Below are 22,339 nucleotides of genomic sequence, written 5' to 3' on the forward strand. Positions count from 1 at the left end.
ACTCTGTGATGGTCCGGTCACTATGCAGTTTATATAACACTCTGTGATGGTGCGGTCACTATGCAGTCTATATAACACCCTGTGATGGTGCGGTCACTATGCAGTCTATATAACACCCTGTGATGGTGCGGTCACTATGCAGTCTATATAACACTCTGTGATGGTCCAGTCACTATGCGGTCTATATAACACTCTGTGATGGTGTGGTCACTATGCGGTCTATATAACACTCTGTGATGGTCCAGTCACTATGCGGTCTATATAACACCCTGTGATGGTGCGGTCACTATGCGGTCTATATAACACTCTGTGATGGTGCGGTCACTATGCGGTCTATATAACACTCTGTGATGGTGCGGTCACTATGCGGTCTATATAACACTCTGTGATGGTGCGGTCACTATGCGGTCTATATAACACTCTGTGATGGTGCGGTCACTATGCCGTCTATATAACACCCTGTGATGGTGCGGTCACTATGCAGTTTATATAACACCCAATCATGGTCTGGCCAGCAATAGTTTATATAACACTCTGTGATGGTGCGGTCACTATGGAGTTTATATAACACTCTGTGATGGTGTGGTCACTATGGAGTTTATATAACACTCTGTGATGGTGTGGTCACTATGGAGTTTATATAACACTCTGTGATGGTGCGGTCACTATGCGGTCTATATAACACTCTGTGACGGTGCGGTCACTATGCGGTCTATATAACACTCTGTGATGGTGCGGTCACTATGCAGTCTATATAACACTCTGTGATGGTCCGGTCACTATGCGGTCTATATAACACTCTGTGATGGTCCGGTCACTATGCAGTTTATATAACACTCTGTGATGGTGCGGTCACTATGCAGTCTATATAACACCCTGTGATGGTGCGGTCACTATGCAGTCTATATAACACCCTGTGATGGTGCGGTCACTATGCAGTCTATATAACACTCTGTGATGGTCCAGTCACTATGCGGTCTATATAACACTCTGTGATGGTGTGGTCACTATGCGGTCTATATAACACTCTGTGATGGTCCAGTCACTATGCAGTCTATATAACACTCTGTGATGGTGCGGTCACTATGCAGTCTATATAACACTCTGTGATGGTGCGGTCACTATGCAGTCTATATAACACTCTGTGATGGTGCGGTCACTATGCGGTCTATATAACACTCTGTGATGGTCCAGTCACTATGCAGTCTATATAACACTCTGTGATGGTGCGGTCACTATGCCGTCTATATAACACTCTGTGATGGTGCGGTCACTATGCGGTCTATATAACACTCTGTGACGGTGCGGTCACTATGCGGTCTATATAACACTCTGTGATGGTCCAGTCACTATGCGGTCTATATAACACCCTGTGATGGTGCGGTCACTATGCAGTCTATATAACACCCTGTGATGGTGCGGTCACTATGCAGTCTATATAACACTCTGTGATGGTGCGGTCACTATGCAGTCTATATAACACTCTGTGATGGTGCGGTCACTATGCAGTCTATATAACACTCTGTGATGGTCCAGTCACTATGCAGTCTATATAACACTCTGTGATGGTGCGGTCACTATGCAGTCTATATAACACTCTGTGATGGTGCGGTCACTATGCAGTCTATATAACACTCTGTGATGGTGCGGTCACTATGCGGTCTATATAACACTCTGTGATGGTCCAGTCACTATGCAGTCTATATAACACTCTGTGATGGTGCGGTCACTATGCCGTCTATATAACACTCTGTGATGGTGCGGTCACTATGCGGTCTATATAACACTCTGTGACGGTGCGGTCACTATGCGGTCTATATAACACTCTGTGATGGTCCAGTCACTATGCGGTCTATATAACACCCTGTGATGGTGCGGTCACTATGCAGTCTATATAACACCCTGTGATGGTGCGGTCACTATGCAGTCTATATAACACTCTGTGATGGTGCGGTCACTATGCAGTCTATATAACACTCTGTGATGGTGCGGTCACTATGCAGTCTATATAACACTCTGTGATGGTCCAGTCACTATGCAGTCTATATAACACTCTGTGATGGTGCGGTCACTATGCGGTCTATATAACACTCTGTGACGGTCCGGTCACTATGCAGTCTATATAACACTCTGTGATGGTCTAGTCACTATGCGGTCTATATAACACTCTGTGACGGTGCGGTCACTATGCAGTCTATATAACACTCTGTGATGGTGCGGTCACTATGCGGTCTATATAACACTCTGTGATGGTGCGGTCACTATGCAGTCTATATAACACTCTGTGACGGTGCGGTCACTATGCAGTCTATATAACACTCTGTGATGGTCCAGTCACTATGCAGTCTATATAACACTCTGTGATGGTGCGGTCACTATGCGGTCTATATAACACTCTGTGATGGTGCGGTCACTATGCGGTCTATATAACACTCTGTGATGGTGCGGTCACTATGCGGTCTATATAACACTCTGTGACGGTCCGGTCACTATGCGGTCTATATAACACTCTGTGATGGTGCGGTCACTATGCAGTCTATATAACACTCTGTGACGGTGCGGTCACTATGCGGTCTATATAACACCCTGTGATGGTGCGGTCACTATGCAGTCTATATAACACCCTGTGATGGTGCGGTCACTATGCAGTCTATATAACACCCTGTGATGGTGCGGTCACTATGCAGTCTATATAACACTCTGTGATGGTCCGGTCACTATGCAGTTTATATAACACTCTGTGATGGTGCGGTCACTATGCAGTCTATATAACACTCTGTGATGGTCCAGTCACTATGCAGTCTATATAACACTCTGTGATGGTGCGGTCACTATGCAGTTTATATAACACCCAATCATGGTCTGGCCAGCAATAGTTTATATAACACTCTGTGATGGTGCGGTCACTATGCAGTTTATATAACACCCAATCATGGTCTGGCCAGCAATAGTTTATATAACACTCTGTGATGGTGCGGTCACTATGGAGTTTATATAACACTCTGTGATGGTGTGGTCACTATGGAGTTTATATAACACTCTGTGATGGTGCGGTCACTATGCGGTCTATATAACACTCTGTGACGGTGCGGTCACTATGCGGTCTATATAACACTCTGTGATGGTGCGGTCACTATGCAGTCTATATAACACTCTGTGATGGTCCGGTCACTATGCGGTCTATATAACACTCTGTGATGGTCCGGTCACTATGCAGTTTATATAACACTCTGTGATGGTGCGGTCACTATGCGGTCTATATAACACTCTGTGATGGTGTGGTCACTATGCGGTCTATATAACACTCTGTGATGGTCCAGTCACTATGCAGTCTATATAACACTCTGTGATGGTGCGGTCACTATGCAGTCTATATAACACTCTGTGATGGTGCGGTCACTATGCGGTCTATATAACACCCTGTGATGGTGCGGTCACTATGCAGTCTATATAACACCCTGTGATGGTGCGGTCACTATGCAGTCTATATAACACTCTGTGATGGTGCGGTCACTATGCAGTCTATATAACACTCTGTGATGGTCCAGTCACTATGCAGTCTATATAACACTCTGTGATGGTGCGGTCACTATGCGGTCTATATAACACTCTGTGATGGTGCGGTCACTATGCGGTCTATATAACACTCTGTGATGGTGCGGTCACTATGCGGTCTATATAACACTCTGTGATGGTCCAGTCACTATGCAGTCTATATAACACCCTGTGATGGTGCGGTCACTATGCGGTCTATATAACACTCTGATGGTGCGGTCACTATGCGGTCTATATAACACTCTGTGACGGTGCGGTCACTATGCAGTCTATATAACACTCTGTGATGGTCTAGTCACTATGCGGTCTATATAACACTCTGTGACGGTGCGGTCACTATGCAGTCTACATAACACTCTGTGATGGTGCGGTCACTATGCGGTCTATATAACACTCTGTGATGGTGCGGTCACTATGCAGTCTATATAACACTCTGTGATGGTCCAGTCACTATGCGGTCTATATAACACTCTGTGATGGTGCGGTCACTATGCAGTCTATATAACACTCTGTGACGGTGCGGTCACTATGCAGTCTATATAACACTCTGTGATGGTCCAGTCACTATGCAGTCTATATAACACTCTGTGATGGTGCGGTCACTATGCGGTCTATATAACACTCTGTGATGGTGCGGTCACTATGCGGTCTATATAACACTCTGTGATGGTGCGGTCACTATGCGGTCTATATAACACTCTGTGACGGTCCGGTCACTATGCGGTCTATATAACACTCTGTGATGGTGCGGTCACTATGCAGTCTATATAACACTGTTATGGTGCGGTCACTATGCGGTCTATATAACACTCTGTGACGGTCCGGTCACTATGCAGTCTATATAACACTCTGTGATGGTGCGGTCACTATGCAGTCTATATAACACTCTGTGATGGTCCAGTCACTATGCAGTCTATATAACACTCTGTGATGGTGCGGTCACTATGCCGTCTATATAACACTCTGTGATGGTGCGGTCACTATGCGGTCTATATAACACTCTGTGATGGTGCGGTCACTATGCGGTCTATATAACACTCTGTGACGGTCCGGTCACTATGCGGTCTATATAACACTCTGTGACGGTCCGGTCACTATGCGGTCTATATAACACTCTGTGATGGTGCGGTCACTATGCCGTCTATATAACACTCTGTGATGGTGCGGTCACTATGCGGTCTATATAACACTCTGTGATGGTGCGGTCACTATGCAGTCTATATAACACTCTGTGATGGTCCAGTCACTATGCAGTCTATATAACACTCTGTGATGGTGCGGTCACTATGCAGTCTATATAACACTCTGTGATGGTCCAGTCACTATGCAGTCTATATAACACTCTGTGATGGTGCGGTCACTATGCGGTCTATATAACACTCTGTGATGGTGCGGTCACTATGCGGTCTATATAACACTCTGTGATGGTGCGGTCACTATGCGGTCTATATAACACTCTGTGACGGTCCGGTCACTATGCGGTCTATATAACACTCTGTGACGGTCCGGTCACTATGCGGTCTATATAACACTCTGTGATGGTGCGGTCACTATGCAGTCTATATAACACTGTTATGGTGCGGTCACTATGCGGTCTATATAACACTCTGTGACGGTCCGGTCACTATGCAGTCTATATAACACTCTGTGATGGTGCGGTCACTATGCGGTCTATATAACACCCTGTGATGGTGCGGTCACTATGCAGTCTATATAACACTCTGTGATGGTCCAGTCACTATGCAGTCTATATAACACTCTGTGATGGTGCAGTCACTATGCAGTCTATATAACACTCTGTGACGGTGCGGTCACTATGCAGTCTATATAACACTCTGTGACGGTGCGGTCACTATGCGGTCTATATAACACTCTGTGATGGTGCGGTCACTATGCAGTCTATATAACACTCTGTGATGGTGCGGTCACTATGCGGTCTATATAACACTCTGTGATGGTGCGGTCACTATGCAGTCTATATAACACTCTGTGATGGTGCGGTCACTATGCGGTCTATATAACACTCTGTGATGGTGCGGTCACTATGCGGTCTATATAACACTCTGTGATGGTGCGGTCACTATGCGGTCTATATAACACTCTGTGATGGTGCGGTAACTATGCAGTCTATATAACACCCTGTGATGGTGCGGTCACTATGCAGTCTATATAACACTCTGTGATGGTGCAGTCACTATGCGGTCTATATAACACTCTGATGGTGCGGTCACTATGCGGTCTATATAACACTCTGTGATGGTGCGGTCACTATGCAGTCTATATAACACTTTGTGATGGTGCGGTCACTATGCGGTCTATATAACACTCTGATGGTGCGGTCACTATGCGGTCTATAGAACACTCTGTGACGGTCCGGTCACTATGCGGTCTATATAACACTCTGTGATGGTCCGGTCACTATGCAGTCTATATAACACTCTGTGACGGTCCGGTCACTATGCAGTCTATATAACACTCTGTGATGGTGCGGTCACTATGCGGTCTATATAACACTCTGTGATGGTGCAGTCACTATGCGGTCTATATAACACTCTGTGATGGTGCGGTCACTATGCGGTCTATATAACACTCTGTGATAGTCCGGTCACTATGCAGTCTATATAACACTCTGTGATGGTGCGGTCACTATGCAGTCTATATAACACTCTGTGATGGTGCGGTCACTATGCGGTCTATATAACACTCTGTGATGGTGCGGTCACTATGCAGTCTATATAACACTCTGTGATGGTGCGGTCACTATGCGGTCTATATAACACCCTGTGATGGTGCGGTCACTATGCAGTCTATATAACACCCTGTGACGGTGCGGTCACTATGCGGTCTATATAACACTCTGTGATGGTGCGGTCACTATGCAGTCTATATAACACTCTGTGATGGTGCGGTCACTATGCAGTCTATATAACACTCTGTGATGGTGCGGTCACTATGCGGTCTATATAACACTCTGTGATGGTGCGGTCACTATGCAGTCTATATAACACTCTGTGATGGTGCGGTCACTATGCGGTCTATATAACACTCTGTGACGGTGCGGTCACTATGCAGTCTATATAACACCCTGTGACGGTGCGGTCACTATGCGGTCTATATAACACTCTGTGACGGTCCGGTCACTATGCAGTCTATATAACACTCTGATGGTGCGGTCACTATGCGGTCTATATAACACTCTGTGATGGTGCAGTCACTATGCGGTCTATATAACACTCTGTGATGGTGCGGTCACTATGCGGTCTATATAACACTCTGTGATGGAACCATCAGGACTTAGGTAACACTGTGACAAGTTTAATGCAGAAATGTTTTATTGAACACAACAAACAGCCATATAAAAGCAGAAAAAAACACAATTATTCCAAGTCTAACAGGGCAGTAAACTCCCTGATGTAACCCGGCTAACACAGTCCCTCGTGTCCAGGAGTGTCAGCTCTTGTGCCTTGGGTACAGTAACCATGCGTCTTCGAGGATTATAAATACATAAATAACCCGCGTCCTGAGCTTCCCGATCCAGTCTTGTGGAAACACGAACCTGACAAACTTCTTACAACGGTATATAAAAAATCGCTGCCCCAGCGTCCATTGGCCGGAGGGGACATTGCATTGATGAGGGCTTTTTTCTTTTTTTTTTTGCAGCAAACACAGGGATATTTCATCTCCCGTTCACCTGCTTACACACTGCGGAGGGGGCAATACTGTGCACGGCTGTCCTTCCACCACCTTAAAGTGTTACTGTCACTTAAAGGGATCGTTCACCAAAGTATATTTTCTTCCAATTAAACTGCTGCCATAAAGTGCTAGAAAGTTGTAATTTACTTCTATTAAAAAATCTTAAGTCTTACAGTACTTATCAGCTGCTGTATGTCCTGCAGGAAGTGGTGTACTCTCTTCAGTCTGACACAGTGCTCTCTGCTGCCACCTCTGTTCATGTCACAAACTGCCCAGAGCAGCAGCACATCTTCATAGAAAGCCCCTCCTGCTCTCCAGACTGGAAAGAATACACCACTTCCTGCAGGACATACAGCAGCTGATAAGTACAGAAAGACTTGAGATTTTGTAATAGAAGTAAATTACAAATCTCTGGAGATTTCTGGAACCAATTGATTTAAAAGAAAAAAATTGTTGAACAATCCCTTTTATAAAAAGCTTTTGATGTCACATGGATGTGAATAGTTTAAAGAGTGAAGCCTGATTCCTGCAACCAGATGATTAGAAAAGCAAGCAGGAGGGTGAAACGTTCAGCCACATGCTTCCCCTGGCTGTGACAGTAACGCTATTATTCAGGCTGAGAACAACATGGCCGCTTTCTTCCAGAAACAGCGCTTGCCCTCAGTTTGGGTGCAGTTCTGCAGCTCAGTTCCATTGAAGTGAATAGAGCTGAACTGTAATGAGAGGTCTTCCCTTAGGGATGGTCTTTTCACTGTAATTTACAGATCTGTATAACTTTATGGCACCAGTTAATTCTCCAGAGTACCCCTTTAGTTTGCAAGAGCGCAACAATCACTTTAAGGGTGCGTTCACACGTACAGGATCCGTAGCAGATTTGAAGTTGTAAATTCAAAGCAAATCAAATCTGCGGCAGATCCTGTACGTGTGAACACACCCTAAACCTTCAAAACACAAGAAAAACGTACTGTGGCTACCCAGCCTTAAAGGGATATTCCAGCAAATAAAAAAAAAAAAAAAAACTTTTTTTTTTTACATGAAAAAAAACAAAAATGAGATAACTTTGTAATATAAAAAATGTTATTTATTTAAGATTTTTATATTAAATAGCTGCAGTAAAGGTTTAACAAGGTTGCTCTGCTGCCACCAGTGGATGTGTCGGGAACTACAGAGCTGCTCAAGCTCTCGGAACAGGTACATACCACAAGCACTAAAGACGAAAGCCACTAGGTCTGATCATTCGGCATTTGATTTTTGATGGCTGATAAAATTGGATGCAGCCCTAGGGAGTCCTGGAAATCATAGATATAGCTATAAACCATAGAATGCATCCATGTTTTTCCAGACTCTCCAACTTCTTTAGCCATTGGCAATCAAATGCCACATACGCTTTGGACAAACCCAAGTGTGCTCGAGATTTGTTCATCTTCAACATCCAAACTGTGCTGGGACCGCGGCTTGTGCAGCCCTGCACTACCCGATGCAGCCACTGGTGGCAGCAGAGAGGCCTTGCCACCACTTACTGCTGACATAAATGTATATATTCACATTTTCTTCAATAAAGTTATATTACAAAAAAATATAACTTTATAAAAAAAAAAAAATTAATATTCACTGGAATCCCCCTTTCAAGCAGATCTGTCAGGTCTCCTATCTTTTATTGCTCCAGTGCATCAGTGATTAAAAACCAAACGGCTCTGCAAACAGTCTACCGTATACTGTATACAGCCCCTATGCAGACCTATGTGTCTCTACGGTCACAGACTATAACCTGGCTGTGATCTGCCATTGTCGGTATACAATACTCCATCCCTGCTAGGTCTGCGGAGGAGCTGTTTATGTGGTTGGACATAAAACACACGTGTAGATTCATAGGCATTGCGTCATCTGGTGACTTGTCTACCTCCGCAGTGTGTAAGCACCAGGTATGGCGTACCATGACTATCCCAGAAGTCCATGGGGTAAGCAGACACTGTGGGAAAGCACCCTGTTAGCCCATAATGTGAGAGTAGTGGATTGGAGGCGCAGAGGTAGAGGATCCCTGTTTCTACGTCATCACACATCGGCCACCCCACCCCCTCCTCATTGTGCAAATGGTTTCCGAATCTTCATTTTCCGCCATTAGAAAAGGTTATAAGCAAAAAAAGAACATTCTACCTTCCAAAAAGTTTGGGGGGGGGGGGGTAAAAAAAAAAGTACACTAGGTATCCCTTCCATAGTAACATAACGGAGACCGGCGAGTCCACAATGGCCTAGAGTTCATGGGAGGTCCGGGGGGGAGGAGTAAGGCAGGGCAGTAGAAAGCTCTTGGAATGACAGGAAGAGCTGCAGAGGACCATGACCAGGACAGACCGGAGGAGAGGAATAACACTGAGGTGTCAGGAGTCCAGGTCACTCTGCATGATGAGGAGGAGGAGGTACATGGACCTTGGAGTAAGATGGGGTGGTCTTGTAGTCCCTTTGTACAGACACCTTAGGAGAGCCACTTCTCGATGCACTCCTTGAAGACGGTCTCGTTGGAGTGCCACTGTGTGTGGACCACGCCGGGGACAGAGTACGCCGTGATGCCTCCTCTTTTGTCCAACGTACGGAGACCGAAGCTGTCGTCCTGGTATACCTGAGGGGTACGAGATAAAGAGGGGGCGTTATAGAACAGATGATCACATGGGGACTGAACTAGAATCCTGTAAATCTCCGGGGATCAGTGGCACCTCAGGTGTTTGGCAGCTGTTTATCGCTTCATTGTAATAATAGAAGTGAGTGTTATCAGATATGAAACAATATGCAGCCTAAAAGAATTGTCGAGGACTAGAAAAACATGGCCGCTTTTATGTTCCCAGAAACAGCACCACTCCTGTCCTCAGGTTGGGTGCAGGGTTTGCAGCTCAGTTCCATTGGATGAAATGGAGCCAAGTTGTAATACTGCACACAACCTGAGGACAGGGGTGGTGCTGTTTTTGAAAGAAAGTATCTGTGATTTTTCTAATCCTGGATAACCCTTTTAAAAGGAATAGAAAAACATTGCTGCTTTTTTCCAAAAACACTGAGACGTCCACAGGTCGTGCGTGGTACTGCAGCTCAGTCCTACTGACCTCCATAATACAGGGCTGTAGTAATAAACACAACCTGAAGACAAGAGAGGCGCTTGAAGGAAACAGACCAGGAATAGATGTGAGCTGAGCGTGCATGTGTATGGGGGGGAGTCAGGAGGAATAGCTGTGAACTGAGCGTGCATGTGTATGGGGGGAGTCAGGAGGAATAGCTGTGAACTGAGCGTGCATGTGTATGGGGGAGATGGCAGGAATAGATGTGAGCTGAGCGTGCATGTGTATGGGGGAGATAGGAGGAATAGCTGTGAACTGAGCGTGTATGTGTATGGGGGAGATGGCAGGAATAGATGTGAGCTGAGCGTGCATGTGTATGGGGGGGGGCAGTCAGGAGGAATAGCTGTGAACTGAGCGTGTATGTGTCTGGGGGAGATGGCAGGAATAGATGTGAGCTGAGCGTGCATGTGTATGGGGGGGAGTCAGGAGGAATAGCTGTGAACTGAGCGTGTATGTGTCTGGGGGAGATGGCAGGAATAGATGTGAGCTGAGCGTGCATGTGTATGGGGGAGATGGCAGGAATAGATGTGAGCTGAGCGTGCATGTGTATGGGGGAGATAGGAGGAATAGCTGTGAACTGAGCGTGCATGTGTATGGGGAAGATGGCAGGAATAGATGTGAGCTGAGCGTGCATGTGTATGGGGGAGATGGCAGGAATAGATGTGGGCTGAGCATGCATTTGTATGGGGGGAGTCAGGAGGAATAGATGTGAGCTGAGTGTGCATGTGTCTGGGGGAGATCAAAGGAATAGCTGTAAACTGAGCGTGCATGTGTATGGGGAGATGGCAGGAATAGATGTGAGCTGAGCGTGCATGTGTATGGGGGAGATGGCAGGAATAGATGTGAGCTGAGCGTGCATGTGTATGGGGGAGATGGCAGGAATAGATGTGAGCTGAGCGTGCATGTGTATGGGGGAGATGGCAGGAATAGATGTGAGCTGAGCGTGCATGTGTATGGGGGAGATGGCAGGAATAGATGTGAGCTGAGCGTGCATGTGTTTAGGAGGAAGCCAACCAAACACCTGTATGGGGGAACGGGGGAAGAACAGCTTTGAACCAGTATGCATGTGCATAGGAGAACTTAAAGGAATATCTGTTGGCCGAATAAAGCATGCAGTTTAAAGCGATTATCCAAGATTACAAAGATATGGCTACTTTCTTCCAAAAACAGCACCACACTTGTCCTCAGGTTGTGTGTGGTATTACAACTTAGCTCCATTTAATTCAATGAACTGTGTTGCAATACCCCATATAAACTGAGAACAGTGGCGCTGTTTCTGGGAGAAGGCAGCCATGTATTTTTTTTTTAATTCTGAATAACCCCTTTAAAGGCTACAGCTACTGTCTTTCCATGGGCACCTTCAATGAAGCCTATCTAATAACACAGAAGGAAGTGATTTATAGGAAGAACAAACCTGCTGCTCTCTCATTTCTAGAACCGTCTCATTCTCGTCATAGAAACCAAAGTGGCTAAAAAGACAAAAAGTTGACACCATTAGATGGGGCTATACATACAGAGTTATAGACTGACAGGCCATGTGGATGTGACCTCTGTACCTGGACTCCCAAGGTGTGATGACGCCATCATTGGGACCGCCGATCAGTACTAACTTACGAAGACGCAGGAAGTTTTTCTTCCAGTCTGCGGGGGAGAGGAGCGTGAGATAGACATCACATACACACGAGATGGAGTCTGTGCCGCCACCACATGGAGGACACTTATAAGGAGGCCATTTTGACCACAACCACACTACCTGTCGTATTCGGTTCTGGCCGCTCGGAGTTAATAGGTGCTAAGAAATCGCTGCTGTTGATGTACATGTCATGGTGATGAGGGTCTGAAAACAGATAGAGAGCTCTATTAAAGACATGGTGCCCATCTAATAACACTGTCAGCATTGCCTCACATAACCCCCACCCACCCCGGCACGCTTCATAGCTCACCGTTCCAGAAGTTGCAGATGGAGATGCCCTGACCAAACTGCGTGTAGCAGAATCTGTAGAGATTGGCTTTCACATACGTGGGGAACAGATAGCGCAGATAATCCGTGTCTGGAACATAAAACATAAAACACAGGACACCGTACACGTTAATCCAATGACATCACGACTGACTGAATATGTATGTGATAATTGCACTGAGTTCATTCTGCTTGTTACATGTGTCAACAATTTAAAGGGGAACTACAAACAAAAGTGATATAACATGGGGAGTCGTCAGGTTGCTGTAACCTGACCCGGCAGCGGTGCACTGGTTATAGGTAGCAGTTTATATTAATAATGCATGTGATCTGTACGTCTTTACAGGAAGGACGGAACGTTCATGGCTGAGGAGATGCGGCTTCCTTCAGCTTCCCAGCACTACATGGCTCTGATCCATTACAGTGATCTCTAACCTACAGCTCTCTAGCAGGTTCAAATCTACAACTCCCATCAGACCCTGACAGTCCGATATGCTGGAAGTTGTAGTTTTGCTATAGCTGCAGAGCCACACTTTAGGGCTGTCAGAACATGCTGGGAGTTGTAGTTCTGCAGCTGTTGGAGAGTGATGCTTGGACCAGGGTTGCACAGGCACGGGTCAGATACTGTGTGACTTCTTGATCTGTATGCAGAGCTGTAGGGTGGTCCGAGTATGAAGCCTCAGTTTCTGGGGCTCAATTCTCCATTCTCCATGACACGCCGAGAACCAGGTGACTACTCACTTCTCTAATGTACAATGACAAAGAAGTCGGGACTTTCAGTATGTATGTGTGGGAACACTGACTCAGAGGAACTTGCTATTCTCAGGTGTCAACCATTTGACGCCCCCCTCCCCCTCCCAATTACACCCCTACTGATTTAGAAAACAGAGGTGCAATGGCTCCGCAATGAATGAAGCATCCGAGGTTGGACCCCACGTGATCTGATTGTTATCTCCTTTTCTATACATAGGGGATAACAAGCAGGGATGAAAATACACCTTGGGGCTGCGTTCACACTACGTATATTTCAGTCAGTATATTTCAGTCAGTATTGCAACCAAAACCAGGAGTGGATTAAAAACACAGAAAGGATCTGTTCACACAATGTTGAAATTGAGTGGATGGCCGCCATATAACAGTAAATAACGGCCATTATTTCAATATAACAGCCGTTGTTTTAAAATAACAGCAAATATTTGCCATTATATGGCGGGCATCCACTCAATAACAACATTGTGTGAACAGAGCCTTTCTGTGTTTTTAATCCACTCCTGGTTTTGGTTGCAATATGAGGACAACAATACTGACTGAAATATACTGACTGAAATATACATATACTGACTGAAATATACGTAGTGTGAACGCAGCCTAAGGCTATATTCACACTACGTAAGTTTCCGGCCGTAGCGCGTTCCGTGAATAAGCGGCCGGAGATTTACGTAGTTTGCGTACAATGGAAAGTATACGATGTACGGCTGCACAGTTCACACTACGTACGAACTTACGGCCGAATCGTACGCGGCGCCGTAAAAAATGAACCAGACCATTGTTTGAGGACAAAAATGCCATAACTTACGCCCGTAGCGTAACATGCGGTCCCGTACGTAGTGGTGATTTCTTCATTTTTGCAGCTTTTTGTGCCGATCCAAAAGGTTCTGTGGGGTGTCCGGGGCTAGCCAAAGATTTCCAAGTAAAAGACCGCTGTCAGATCGCTACGTAGGGCGCTTGGGAAGTGTAAGTAGACTACGGGCGTAAGGTCGCGGTCCGTACGTAGCCGGCCGCAAGTAACGTAAATCTCCGGCCGGAGTTTACCGCGTATATGTCCAGCCACGAAAATATGCGGCCGGACATATACGCAGTGTAAACATAGCCTAAGGCTGGGTTCACACTACGTATATTTCAGTCAGTATTGTGGTCCTCATATTGCAACCAAAACCAGGAGTGGATTGAAAACACAGAAAGGCTCTGTTCACACAATGGTGAAATTGAGTGGATGGCCGCTATTTAATGGCAAATATTTGCTGTTATTTTAAAACAACGGCTGTTATATTGAAATAATGGCCGTTATTTACTGTTATATGACGGCCATCCACTCAATTTCACCATTGTGTGAACAGATCCTTTCTGTGTTTTTAATCCACTCCTGGTTTTGGTTGCAATATGAGGACCACAATACTGACTGAAATATACGTAGTGTGAACCCAGCCTAAAAGGGAAACTATCAGCAGGTTAGACGAATCTATGTCCCTTTTGTACAGGAGATGCCGAGGCGAAATTTATGTGTCTTACCTTCCTCCTCCGTGCCGTTCTGGTGCAGTTAGTAGTTTGCTGCACGGTCCGGTGAGGCAGTTAAGAGCACTGGGGGCACCCGCTAGCATTGCCATAGATCCACCCCTGGCCGGCCTGACCCTTTCTAATGATAGTCAATGGAGCGGAGGCATGGGATGGGCCTGGACAGCGCTATGGGGACGGACAGTGCTCCTAACCGTCTCACTGGACCGTGGAGAAAAAGACTAACTGCACCGCTACAGTGCTGAGAAGGAAGTAAGACACATAGCTTCCTCCTCAGCGTCTCTTATGCAGTAGGGACATATCAGCAGGTAAGATTCATGATAGTTCCCCTTTAACCTTCTTTACCCCTCCGTAAGAAAACTGCTGCCATAGCTATGCTGCACCCATACGCAGTAGCAGTGTACAGGCAGAAGCACAGCTGCACTGTTCCTTGTTAAGTGTCTCTAAATAGCGACACCAGGTGCTGTAACCAATGCCAGAGATAGAGAGCATCAGGTACAGCATCCAGTAAAGCTATGGAGAGATATACAGCATGTGAGCTGCCTGCTACTGCCCGTACTCTGCTGAGTACAATGACGACCCTGACACCTCTGCACTGTGCGCTCGGCTGCTCCTGGTGTACTGCATCTCTAAAGAGCTTTACTGGATGCTCTCTCTCTCTATGGCATCTGGTATTGCTATATAGAGGCACACAGCACCGGAAGGAGGAAGGGACGGTGCAGCTATGCTACTGCCTGTACAACAGCCTTTCGCTTTCATCCCTGTCAGCCTTACATCCCCTGTTCCCATAGGAAGACGACCAACTATGATTTTTAGGGTCGCACAATCTCAGTGCTCGCACGTCGGCCAATTGCTAGTGTTTTCGGCCAATATCACTTTTGGTATTTTTTTTCTTGTTCTCTATTTTTACGCTTCCCTTGTTCACATACCACAGAGAGAGTGTGGACTTTACCAAGTAAGTCCCCTATTTCACAGGACGATTATCGTTCTTATAATCGTTAACGATAAACAATCTCAAACGACCGCTATTGTGAACAACCTGAAATCGTTCACCCATTTACATGGAACGATGATTGTTACTTATGATGGTTCTTGAGGTCCGCTTGTCGTTGCTATTGCGTTCGTCGCTACTGCGAACGACGTCTTATTACATGCGAACGATTTACGAACGAGAAACAATAAAAATAGGTCCAGGTCTTGTTAAGTGATCGACGATTTCTCGTTCGTCGTTTAATCGTTAACTGCTATTCAACCGAACGATTATGGCTTCGTTCCGAACTATTTAACGATTATCCGAACGATAATTGTCCTGTGGAACAGGGTTCTTAGTGTAACAACAAAAATTAGGTAGAAAGAGGGGGATGGAACTGTAAACACAGCAGTCGGGGGAAGGATGTGAGTAGAAGCAGCAGTGGGGGCAGGGAGGGTGTATACTGAAAGGTGAGATAAATCATATGACGATAAGGAAAGTGGGAAAACCTGATGGGAACAAAGCAGGGAACTGAATAGCAGGTCCACAATGATTTCTCACCTCCATACTGCCCCATCTGAGGAGAAGACAACGAGATGAAAGTGTCCACATTGTGGTCTGGTATCGTCTCCAAGAGACCCCGACAGATCAGTCCTCCTAAAGAGAGAGATAGAGACATATATATAACAGAGGCCACTCGTCTCAGGATTTGATTGGGATAAATCAAAATGGTCTGACGTCAGCAATAGTGCGCTGTGCTATGCTGTGGATATGTGGGATCCTGCTCGGGAGTGAAAAACGGTAACAGCATCCAGGCGTAGGAAGGTGCAAAAATAAAGGGCTTTTTTTCCATCGTCTTTTCTTTTTCATTGACCATGTAGGTCAAAACATTGTCGTTTGGTACAGCATGATGGAATAAAGCACTTTATTTCTGCTCCTTACTACGCCTGGAAGCTGTTACCGTTTTTTATTCCTGATTGGACTGCAGGACTGGTAACTTTGTTTATTCCAACTATTGGGAGCTTGACTCCAATTGCGCACAGCGGTTGGCTGGTGCAGGTATGCTGTGGATTTTTGTATTGTTTTTAGGATCCTGCACGGGGTCAGAGCAGGTAGCTGAGGCTATAGGTATGTGGGATCATATACAGGGTCAGGGCCAGCATGTAGGTATGAGGGATCCTATACAGGGCAGGCAGCTAAGGCCATAGGTATGTGGGATTCTATACAGGGTCAGGGTCAGCATGTAGGTTTGTGAGATCATATACAGGGTAAGGGCTGGCTGCTGAGGCTATAGGTATGTGGGATCCTGTACAGGGTCAGGGCAGGCAGCTGAGGCTATAGGTATGTGGGATCCTGTACAGGGTCAGGGCAGGCAGCTGAGGCCATAGATATGTGGGATACTATACAGGGTCAGGGCAGGCAGCTGAGGCTATAGGTATGTGGGATCCTGTACAGGGTCAGGGCAGGCAGCTGAGGCTATAGGTATGTGGGATCCTGTTTAGGGTCAGCATGTAGGTATGAGGATCTTGGGCAGGAAGCTGAGGCCATAGATATGTGGGATACTATACAGGGTCAGGGCTGGCTGCTGAGGCTATAGGTATGTGGGATCCTGTACAGGGTCAGGGCAGGCAGCTGAGGCTATAGGTATGTGGGATCCTGTTTAGGGTCAGCATGTAGGTATGAGGATCTTGGGCAGGAAGCTGAGGCCATAGATATGTGGGATACTATACAGGGTCAGGGCAGGCAGCTGAGGCCATAGGTATGTGGGATACTATACAGGGTCAGGGCAGGCAGCTGAGGCCATAGGTATGTGGGATCCTGTTTAGGGTCAGGGCAGGCAGCTGAGGCTTAAGGTATGTGGGATCCTGTTTAGGGTCAGGGTCAGCATGTAGGTATGAGGATCTTGTACAGGGTCAGGACAGGAAGCTGAGGCCATAGTTACGTGGGATCCCATACAGGTTCAGGACCAGCATGTAGGTATGTGGGATCCCATACAGGTTCAGGGCAGGTAGAACCACCGTGATACCACCTACTGTCTATAACACAGAAAGAAGTAGATGTGAGATGACTCTTTATAGTGACACGCCATATGTATAATAAGGACACATCAGGAGGCGGAGTAATCGTGTCCATGTGTCTGGGCGGATGAACATGTCCTGACTGCGAACTTAGGAATGAAGTTGCCCTGGAGAGTTGGATGCCTCAGAGCTGGCATGTGATGCATAATATGCCTCTTTGTATGAGACACGGCCGGGTCTGCTCAGCACGTGCGCCTGGCATTATTAGGGCACCTGATCGTGCACAGCAGCTCTGGCTATAGTGGCCCAGACTGCTGCCTCCTCCTATGGGACATCTTAACCACCACTAGATTCTGCAGGGCAAACCTCAGTCTCTGTACTGAGCTCAGTAGCCCATCACTGCTGGAGGATGATGGGTAGAGTAGTCCTCACCTTGTGAGTAACACAGCAGGTGCACGCCGTCCTTTCCGGCATTCTGCATTATGGGGTAGATGGCCTCCCGGAATCCCATCACCTGTTTCCAGAGAGGCTGCAGACTCGCCCTGTGATCAAACAAGTCCAGCACCGAGATGTTGGTGCCCGGGTGAGACTGCGGAGAGGGAAAAAGGGGAAGTCAGGACGGAAGATTCCACTTTACTCATCGTGTAGAGAGCGTCAAGAGCCCCTGATACCAACTACCACACCTCGCTCCTACACAATGCTGCAACCTCATGTGCTAGCCCTGTGCTGTGTCTGTACGTTATCGGTAGAGGATTGGCATCAGTTACAGACAAAGCTACCACACATGGTTACAGCATAATGTAGGACCACCCAACATTAGTACCAGCCACTGGAATGTAAAGCTGTGGTGCCCCTCTAAGTATGCCAGAGAGCCCCCACTTCTCATATACGCCATGCCCTCTTATACGCCCATTAGCTGTGCCAGCCTTCACTACCACAGATGCAGCAGTTATGCCAGCCTCATACATACACCAGTTAGTTATGCCAGCCCTCCTTTCTCCATCTTATACACACAATAAGCTCAGCACCCCTTACTCATAGTCTTTGTGGCATTGCCCCCTCTTCTTACCTTATTGATAAACTCCACCAGATACTTGAAGTTGGCAGAACTGTCAAAAAGGCCATGGACCAAGATAACTGGCTTGTACCCATGCGTGGGGCCCGCTAACCACAGCAGGAGGGGCACAAAGAAGAAGAGTGTTGGCACTGCCAGGCGGCATGTTTCTGCCATGGTTAAAGATACCTGGAAAGAAGCAGAGAGATGGTGTGATGATAATGTCAGATGGCAGAGCCCATATATACCAGCTGGTGCTATTAGTCACTGGCATACATTTCTGGTGACATGAGCACCTAGGCATCTCCTGTGACGTGGGGCACTACTTCCTTGCCTACCCATAAGTGCAGTACCCCATCTGCAGACAAGAGGCGCTCTCCCTCCCTATTCTCTCTTTCCCTCGGCCTCCGGCTATGTCTAATTTTATCAGGATGTCAAGTGACTGGAGACAAGATCAGCTGCCCGTCCCGTTAACCCCTCCCTGACCACAGACGAGTGCCCAACTCACCCGTCCCATTAACCCCTGCCTCACTACACAGAGTGAGTGCCCACCTCACCCGTACCATTAACCCCTGCCTGACTACACAGAGCAAGTGCCCACTTCACCCGTCTAATTAACCCCTGCCTGACTACACCGAGTGAGTGCCCACTTCACCCGTCCCATTAACCCCTGCCTGGCCACACAGACGAGTGCCCCCTTCACCCGTCCCATAAACCCCTGCCTGACTACACAGAATGAGTGCCCCCTTCACCCGTCCCATAAACCCCTGCCTGACTACACAGAATGAGTGCCCCCTTCACCCGTCCCATTAACCCCTGCCTGACTACACAGAGCGAGCGCCCCCTCACCCATTAACCCTTGCCTGACTACACAGAGTGAGTGTCTACTTCACCTGTCTCATTAACCCCTCACTGACCAAACAGAGCGAGTGCCCACTTCACCCGTCCCATTAACTCCTGCCTGACCACACACAGCGAGTGCCCACCTCACCCATTAACTCCTGCCTGACTACACAGTGCAAGTGCCCTCTCACCCGTCCCGCTAACCCCTCCGTGACCACACACAGCGAGTGCCCACCTTACCCGTCCCATTAACTCTGAATATGCCAGACACTGCTGCTCCATTAACCCATGCCTTGCCGCTATAACATGGAATCATTTGATTTTAACCCATTAACTGCACAGGTGAACTCAACACCAGTTTACAGCTTGTCCTCAGCTCTCCCCCCCCCCACTGCATTAACCCCATGCCTGCCAAAAGGTGAACATGCACCCCACATACATCCCAATATTAACCCTTTATGCCATACCTGTTGGCACATATGTGTGTCGCCATGGCATTAACTCCATACCTGCATCTTACGGTCCCTGTATTAACCCATAACTTGCCTTGGTTCCCTTTACTGAGTTAACCCCTTACCTGCCTATGAACATGCACCAAATCCACATCACCTGATTAACCCTTTAGGTCAAACATGCCTGCTCGTAAGTCATCCAGCATGGCATTAACACTTTACCTGCATTCTATTAACCCTTTATTGTATGTACCCTCCTCCTCCCATTCATCCTTTAACCCTTTCCTTGTTGCGTGTCATTGTAGCAGCCTCCATTGTGTGCCAGCTCACAGATTTAACCCTCCTTTATTTGCTATGACAAGTCACCACTCGGTTTCTTTGCATTAACCCATTACCTGATGTACCCATCTATGCATTGGCTACATCAAATGAACTTTAACCCCAAGACCATACAATGTTTGTTTGCTATTAACCCTTGAATGTCATGCCAAAATAAGACCGGTTAACCCTTGGCATCAATGCTTCTCAAGCTGTGAAGAAAACTATAGTGACCATCATGCCCTAAAGCGACTGTAGTTTCACAACAGCTAGAGAGCCACAGGTTGGTAAACAGTGATGGCTGTCAGGGCATGATGGGACGTGGGATGTAGTTTTACATTATTACAACGACTACATGGCCTCTATAAAAATCCATTGAATACGTCCTTAAAGGACACGTCCACACACTGCGAGCCCCATGTCCATTCTCCATCTACATCCAGCCTATAATCTCGCAATTCTGAATGGGAAAACAAGAGGCTGCATTACAATCCCTGAATCCACAAGACTCCATACCAGACGCCTACAGGGTAAAACTGAGCAACACACAGGAGACAGGGGACACAAAGCGCTCTCATCTTACTCGCTGTTGTCTCATTCTCCTCTCAGGACGTGTGCAGTCTCTCGGTCTAGTGCGCTCTCTCCGGCTGTCTCATTCTGGGTCCGCTCCTGGACTCCTAGCACAGCATGGCGACTACTCGCTGGACATGTCCCGGTCAGCACTTTGTGGTTGTCCCTTATCTGTCACCGCAGAATGGATGGTCTCTCTGTCTCTTTCTAGAAGAGTACTTGGAGCCTTTCGTGCTGTCTCCTGCACGGTCTCGCTCTATGTGATCTGTCACACCTGTCTCTCTGTCTCACACTATGTGACTCTGATCTGTCACCTCTCCTATGTGTCACCTGTCCCTCTCTGTCTCACACTATGACAGTACTCTGAGCACTCTCCCCAGCTCTATCTCCTCTCAGCTATGTCACACTAGTGATGTCTCCTATCTATCACCTTGTCATCTCTTTTCTAGTCTCTTCCCCTGTACTCTCTCTAGTAATGAGTGTCCCTTTTTGTGCTTTCTCTGTGAGCAGTCTCATCACCCTCCCTGTTCTCTATGTGAGCAGTCTCTTCCCCCTGTTCTCTCCCTCTCTATATATGAGCAGTCTCTTCCCCCTGCCTGTTCTCTATGTGAGCAGTCTCTTCCTCCTGTTCTCACCCTCTCTATGTGAGCAGTCTCTTCCCCCTGCCTGTTCTCTATGTGAGCAGTCTCTTCCCCCTGTTCTCTATGTGAGCAGTCTCTTCCCCCTGCCTGCTCTCTCTCTATGTGAGCAGTCTCTTCCCCCTGCCTGATCTCTCTCTCTGTATGTGAGCAGTCTCTTCCCCCTGCCTGTTCTCTCTCTATGTGAGCAATCTCTTTCCTCTGCCTGCTCTCTCTCTTTCTCTCTATGTGAGCAGTCTCTTCCCCCTGCCTGTTCTCTCTCTATGTGAGCAGTCTCTTCCCCCTCCCTGCTCTCTCTATGTGAGCAGTCTCTTCCCCCTGCCTGCTCTCTCTCTATGGCCACTGACTGTCTCCCCTCCGGCTGCTGTTATCTCTCTCCCTCCCTTGTTTACACTGACTGCAGTCAGCAGATGCTCACATTAGGACACGCCCCCTTTCAGGACACGTCACTTCCGTCCACAGTCGTCCTTCTGCAGGAGAGCTTCCTTAGCAACCGGCCCATAGCAACCGCGGGCTTTCTAAGAAGGAGGGCTAATAGGGGCAGAGAGACGTAGTTACCAGGGCAGACCCCACAGATGGAGGGATGAGAGCGAGGAAGACGTGGACTCCTGTACATGGAGCAGTCTTATAGTCCAAAATAGCCCCTCTCTATTAGATACCCAATAAGTGTGACAGCCACAGGGGCCCCATTACTGCACCAGTCACAGATAACCCCATAACACTGTCAGACAGCACCATAGGTGTGCAAGTCACAGATAACCCCATACCAATGTGTCAGATATTCCCATAGAGGTGCCAGAGATACCCCCATAACTGTGCCAGTCACGGATATCCCCATAACACTGTCAGACAGCACCATAGGTGTGCAAGTCACA

At 47.2% G+C, this 22,339-nt stretch overlaps 1 protein-coding gene across 1 annotated transcript; it reads right to left on the reverse strand.

The window, feature by feature from the left end:
* Nucleotides 1–7,991: 7,991 nt before the first annotated feature.
* Nucleotides 7,992–21,875, reverse strand: PPT2 (palmitoyl-protein thioesterase 2). Its single transcript, XM_069944226.1, has 9 exons — nt 20,840–21,875; nt 18,659–18,832; nt 18,022–18,178; nt 16,133–16,228; nt 12,293–12,400; nt 12,103–12,186; nt 11,906–11,990; nt 11,764–11,818; nt 7,992–9,862 (listed from the first exon to the last, which is right to left on the reverse strand). Exons 1-9 carry the CDS (start codon nt 20,852–20,854, stop codon nt 9,719–9,721), a joined length of 918 nt encoding a protein of 305 aa, XP_069800327.1. The 5' UTR covers nt 20,855–21,875; the 3' UTR covers nt 7,992–9,718.
* Nucleotides 21,876–22,339: the final 464 nt, after the last annotated feature.

This window comes from Dendropsophus ebraccatus, chromosome 10, assembly GCF_027789765.1.
Source record: "Dendropsophus ebraccatus isolate aDenEbr1 chromosome 10, aDenEbr1.pat, whole genome shotgun sequence".
Lineage (NCBI taxonomy): Eukaryota > Metazoa > Chordata > Amphibia > Anura > Hylidae > Dendropsophus > Dendropsophus ebraccatus.

What these genes read in the sequence shown, in the direction of transcription:
- PPT2 (XM_069944226.1), bottom strand. An exon ending in TGGTGGAGTTTATCAATAAG is followed by an intron (nt 18,179 to 18,658) that starts GTAAGAAGAGGG and finishes CCCTCTCCGCAG; the next exon opens with TCTCACCCGGGCACCAACAT. An exon ending in TAGAAATGAGAGAGCAGCAG is followed by an intron (nt 9,863 to 11,763) that starts GTTTGTTCTTCC and finishes CGTACCCCTCAG; the next exon opens with GTATACCAGGACGACAGCTT.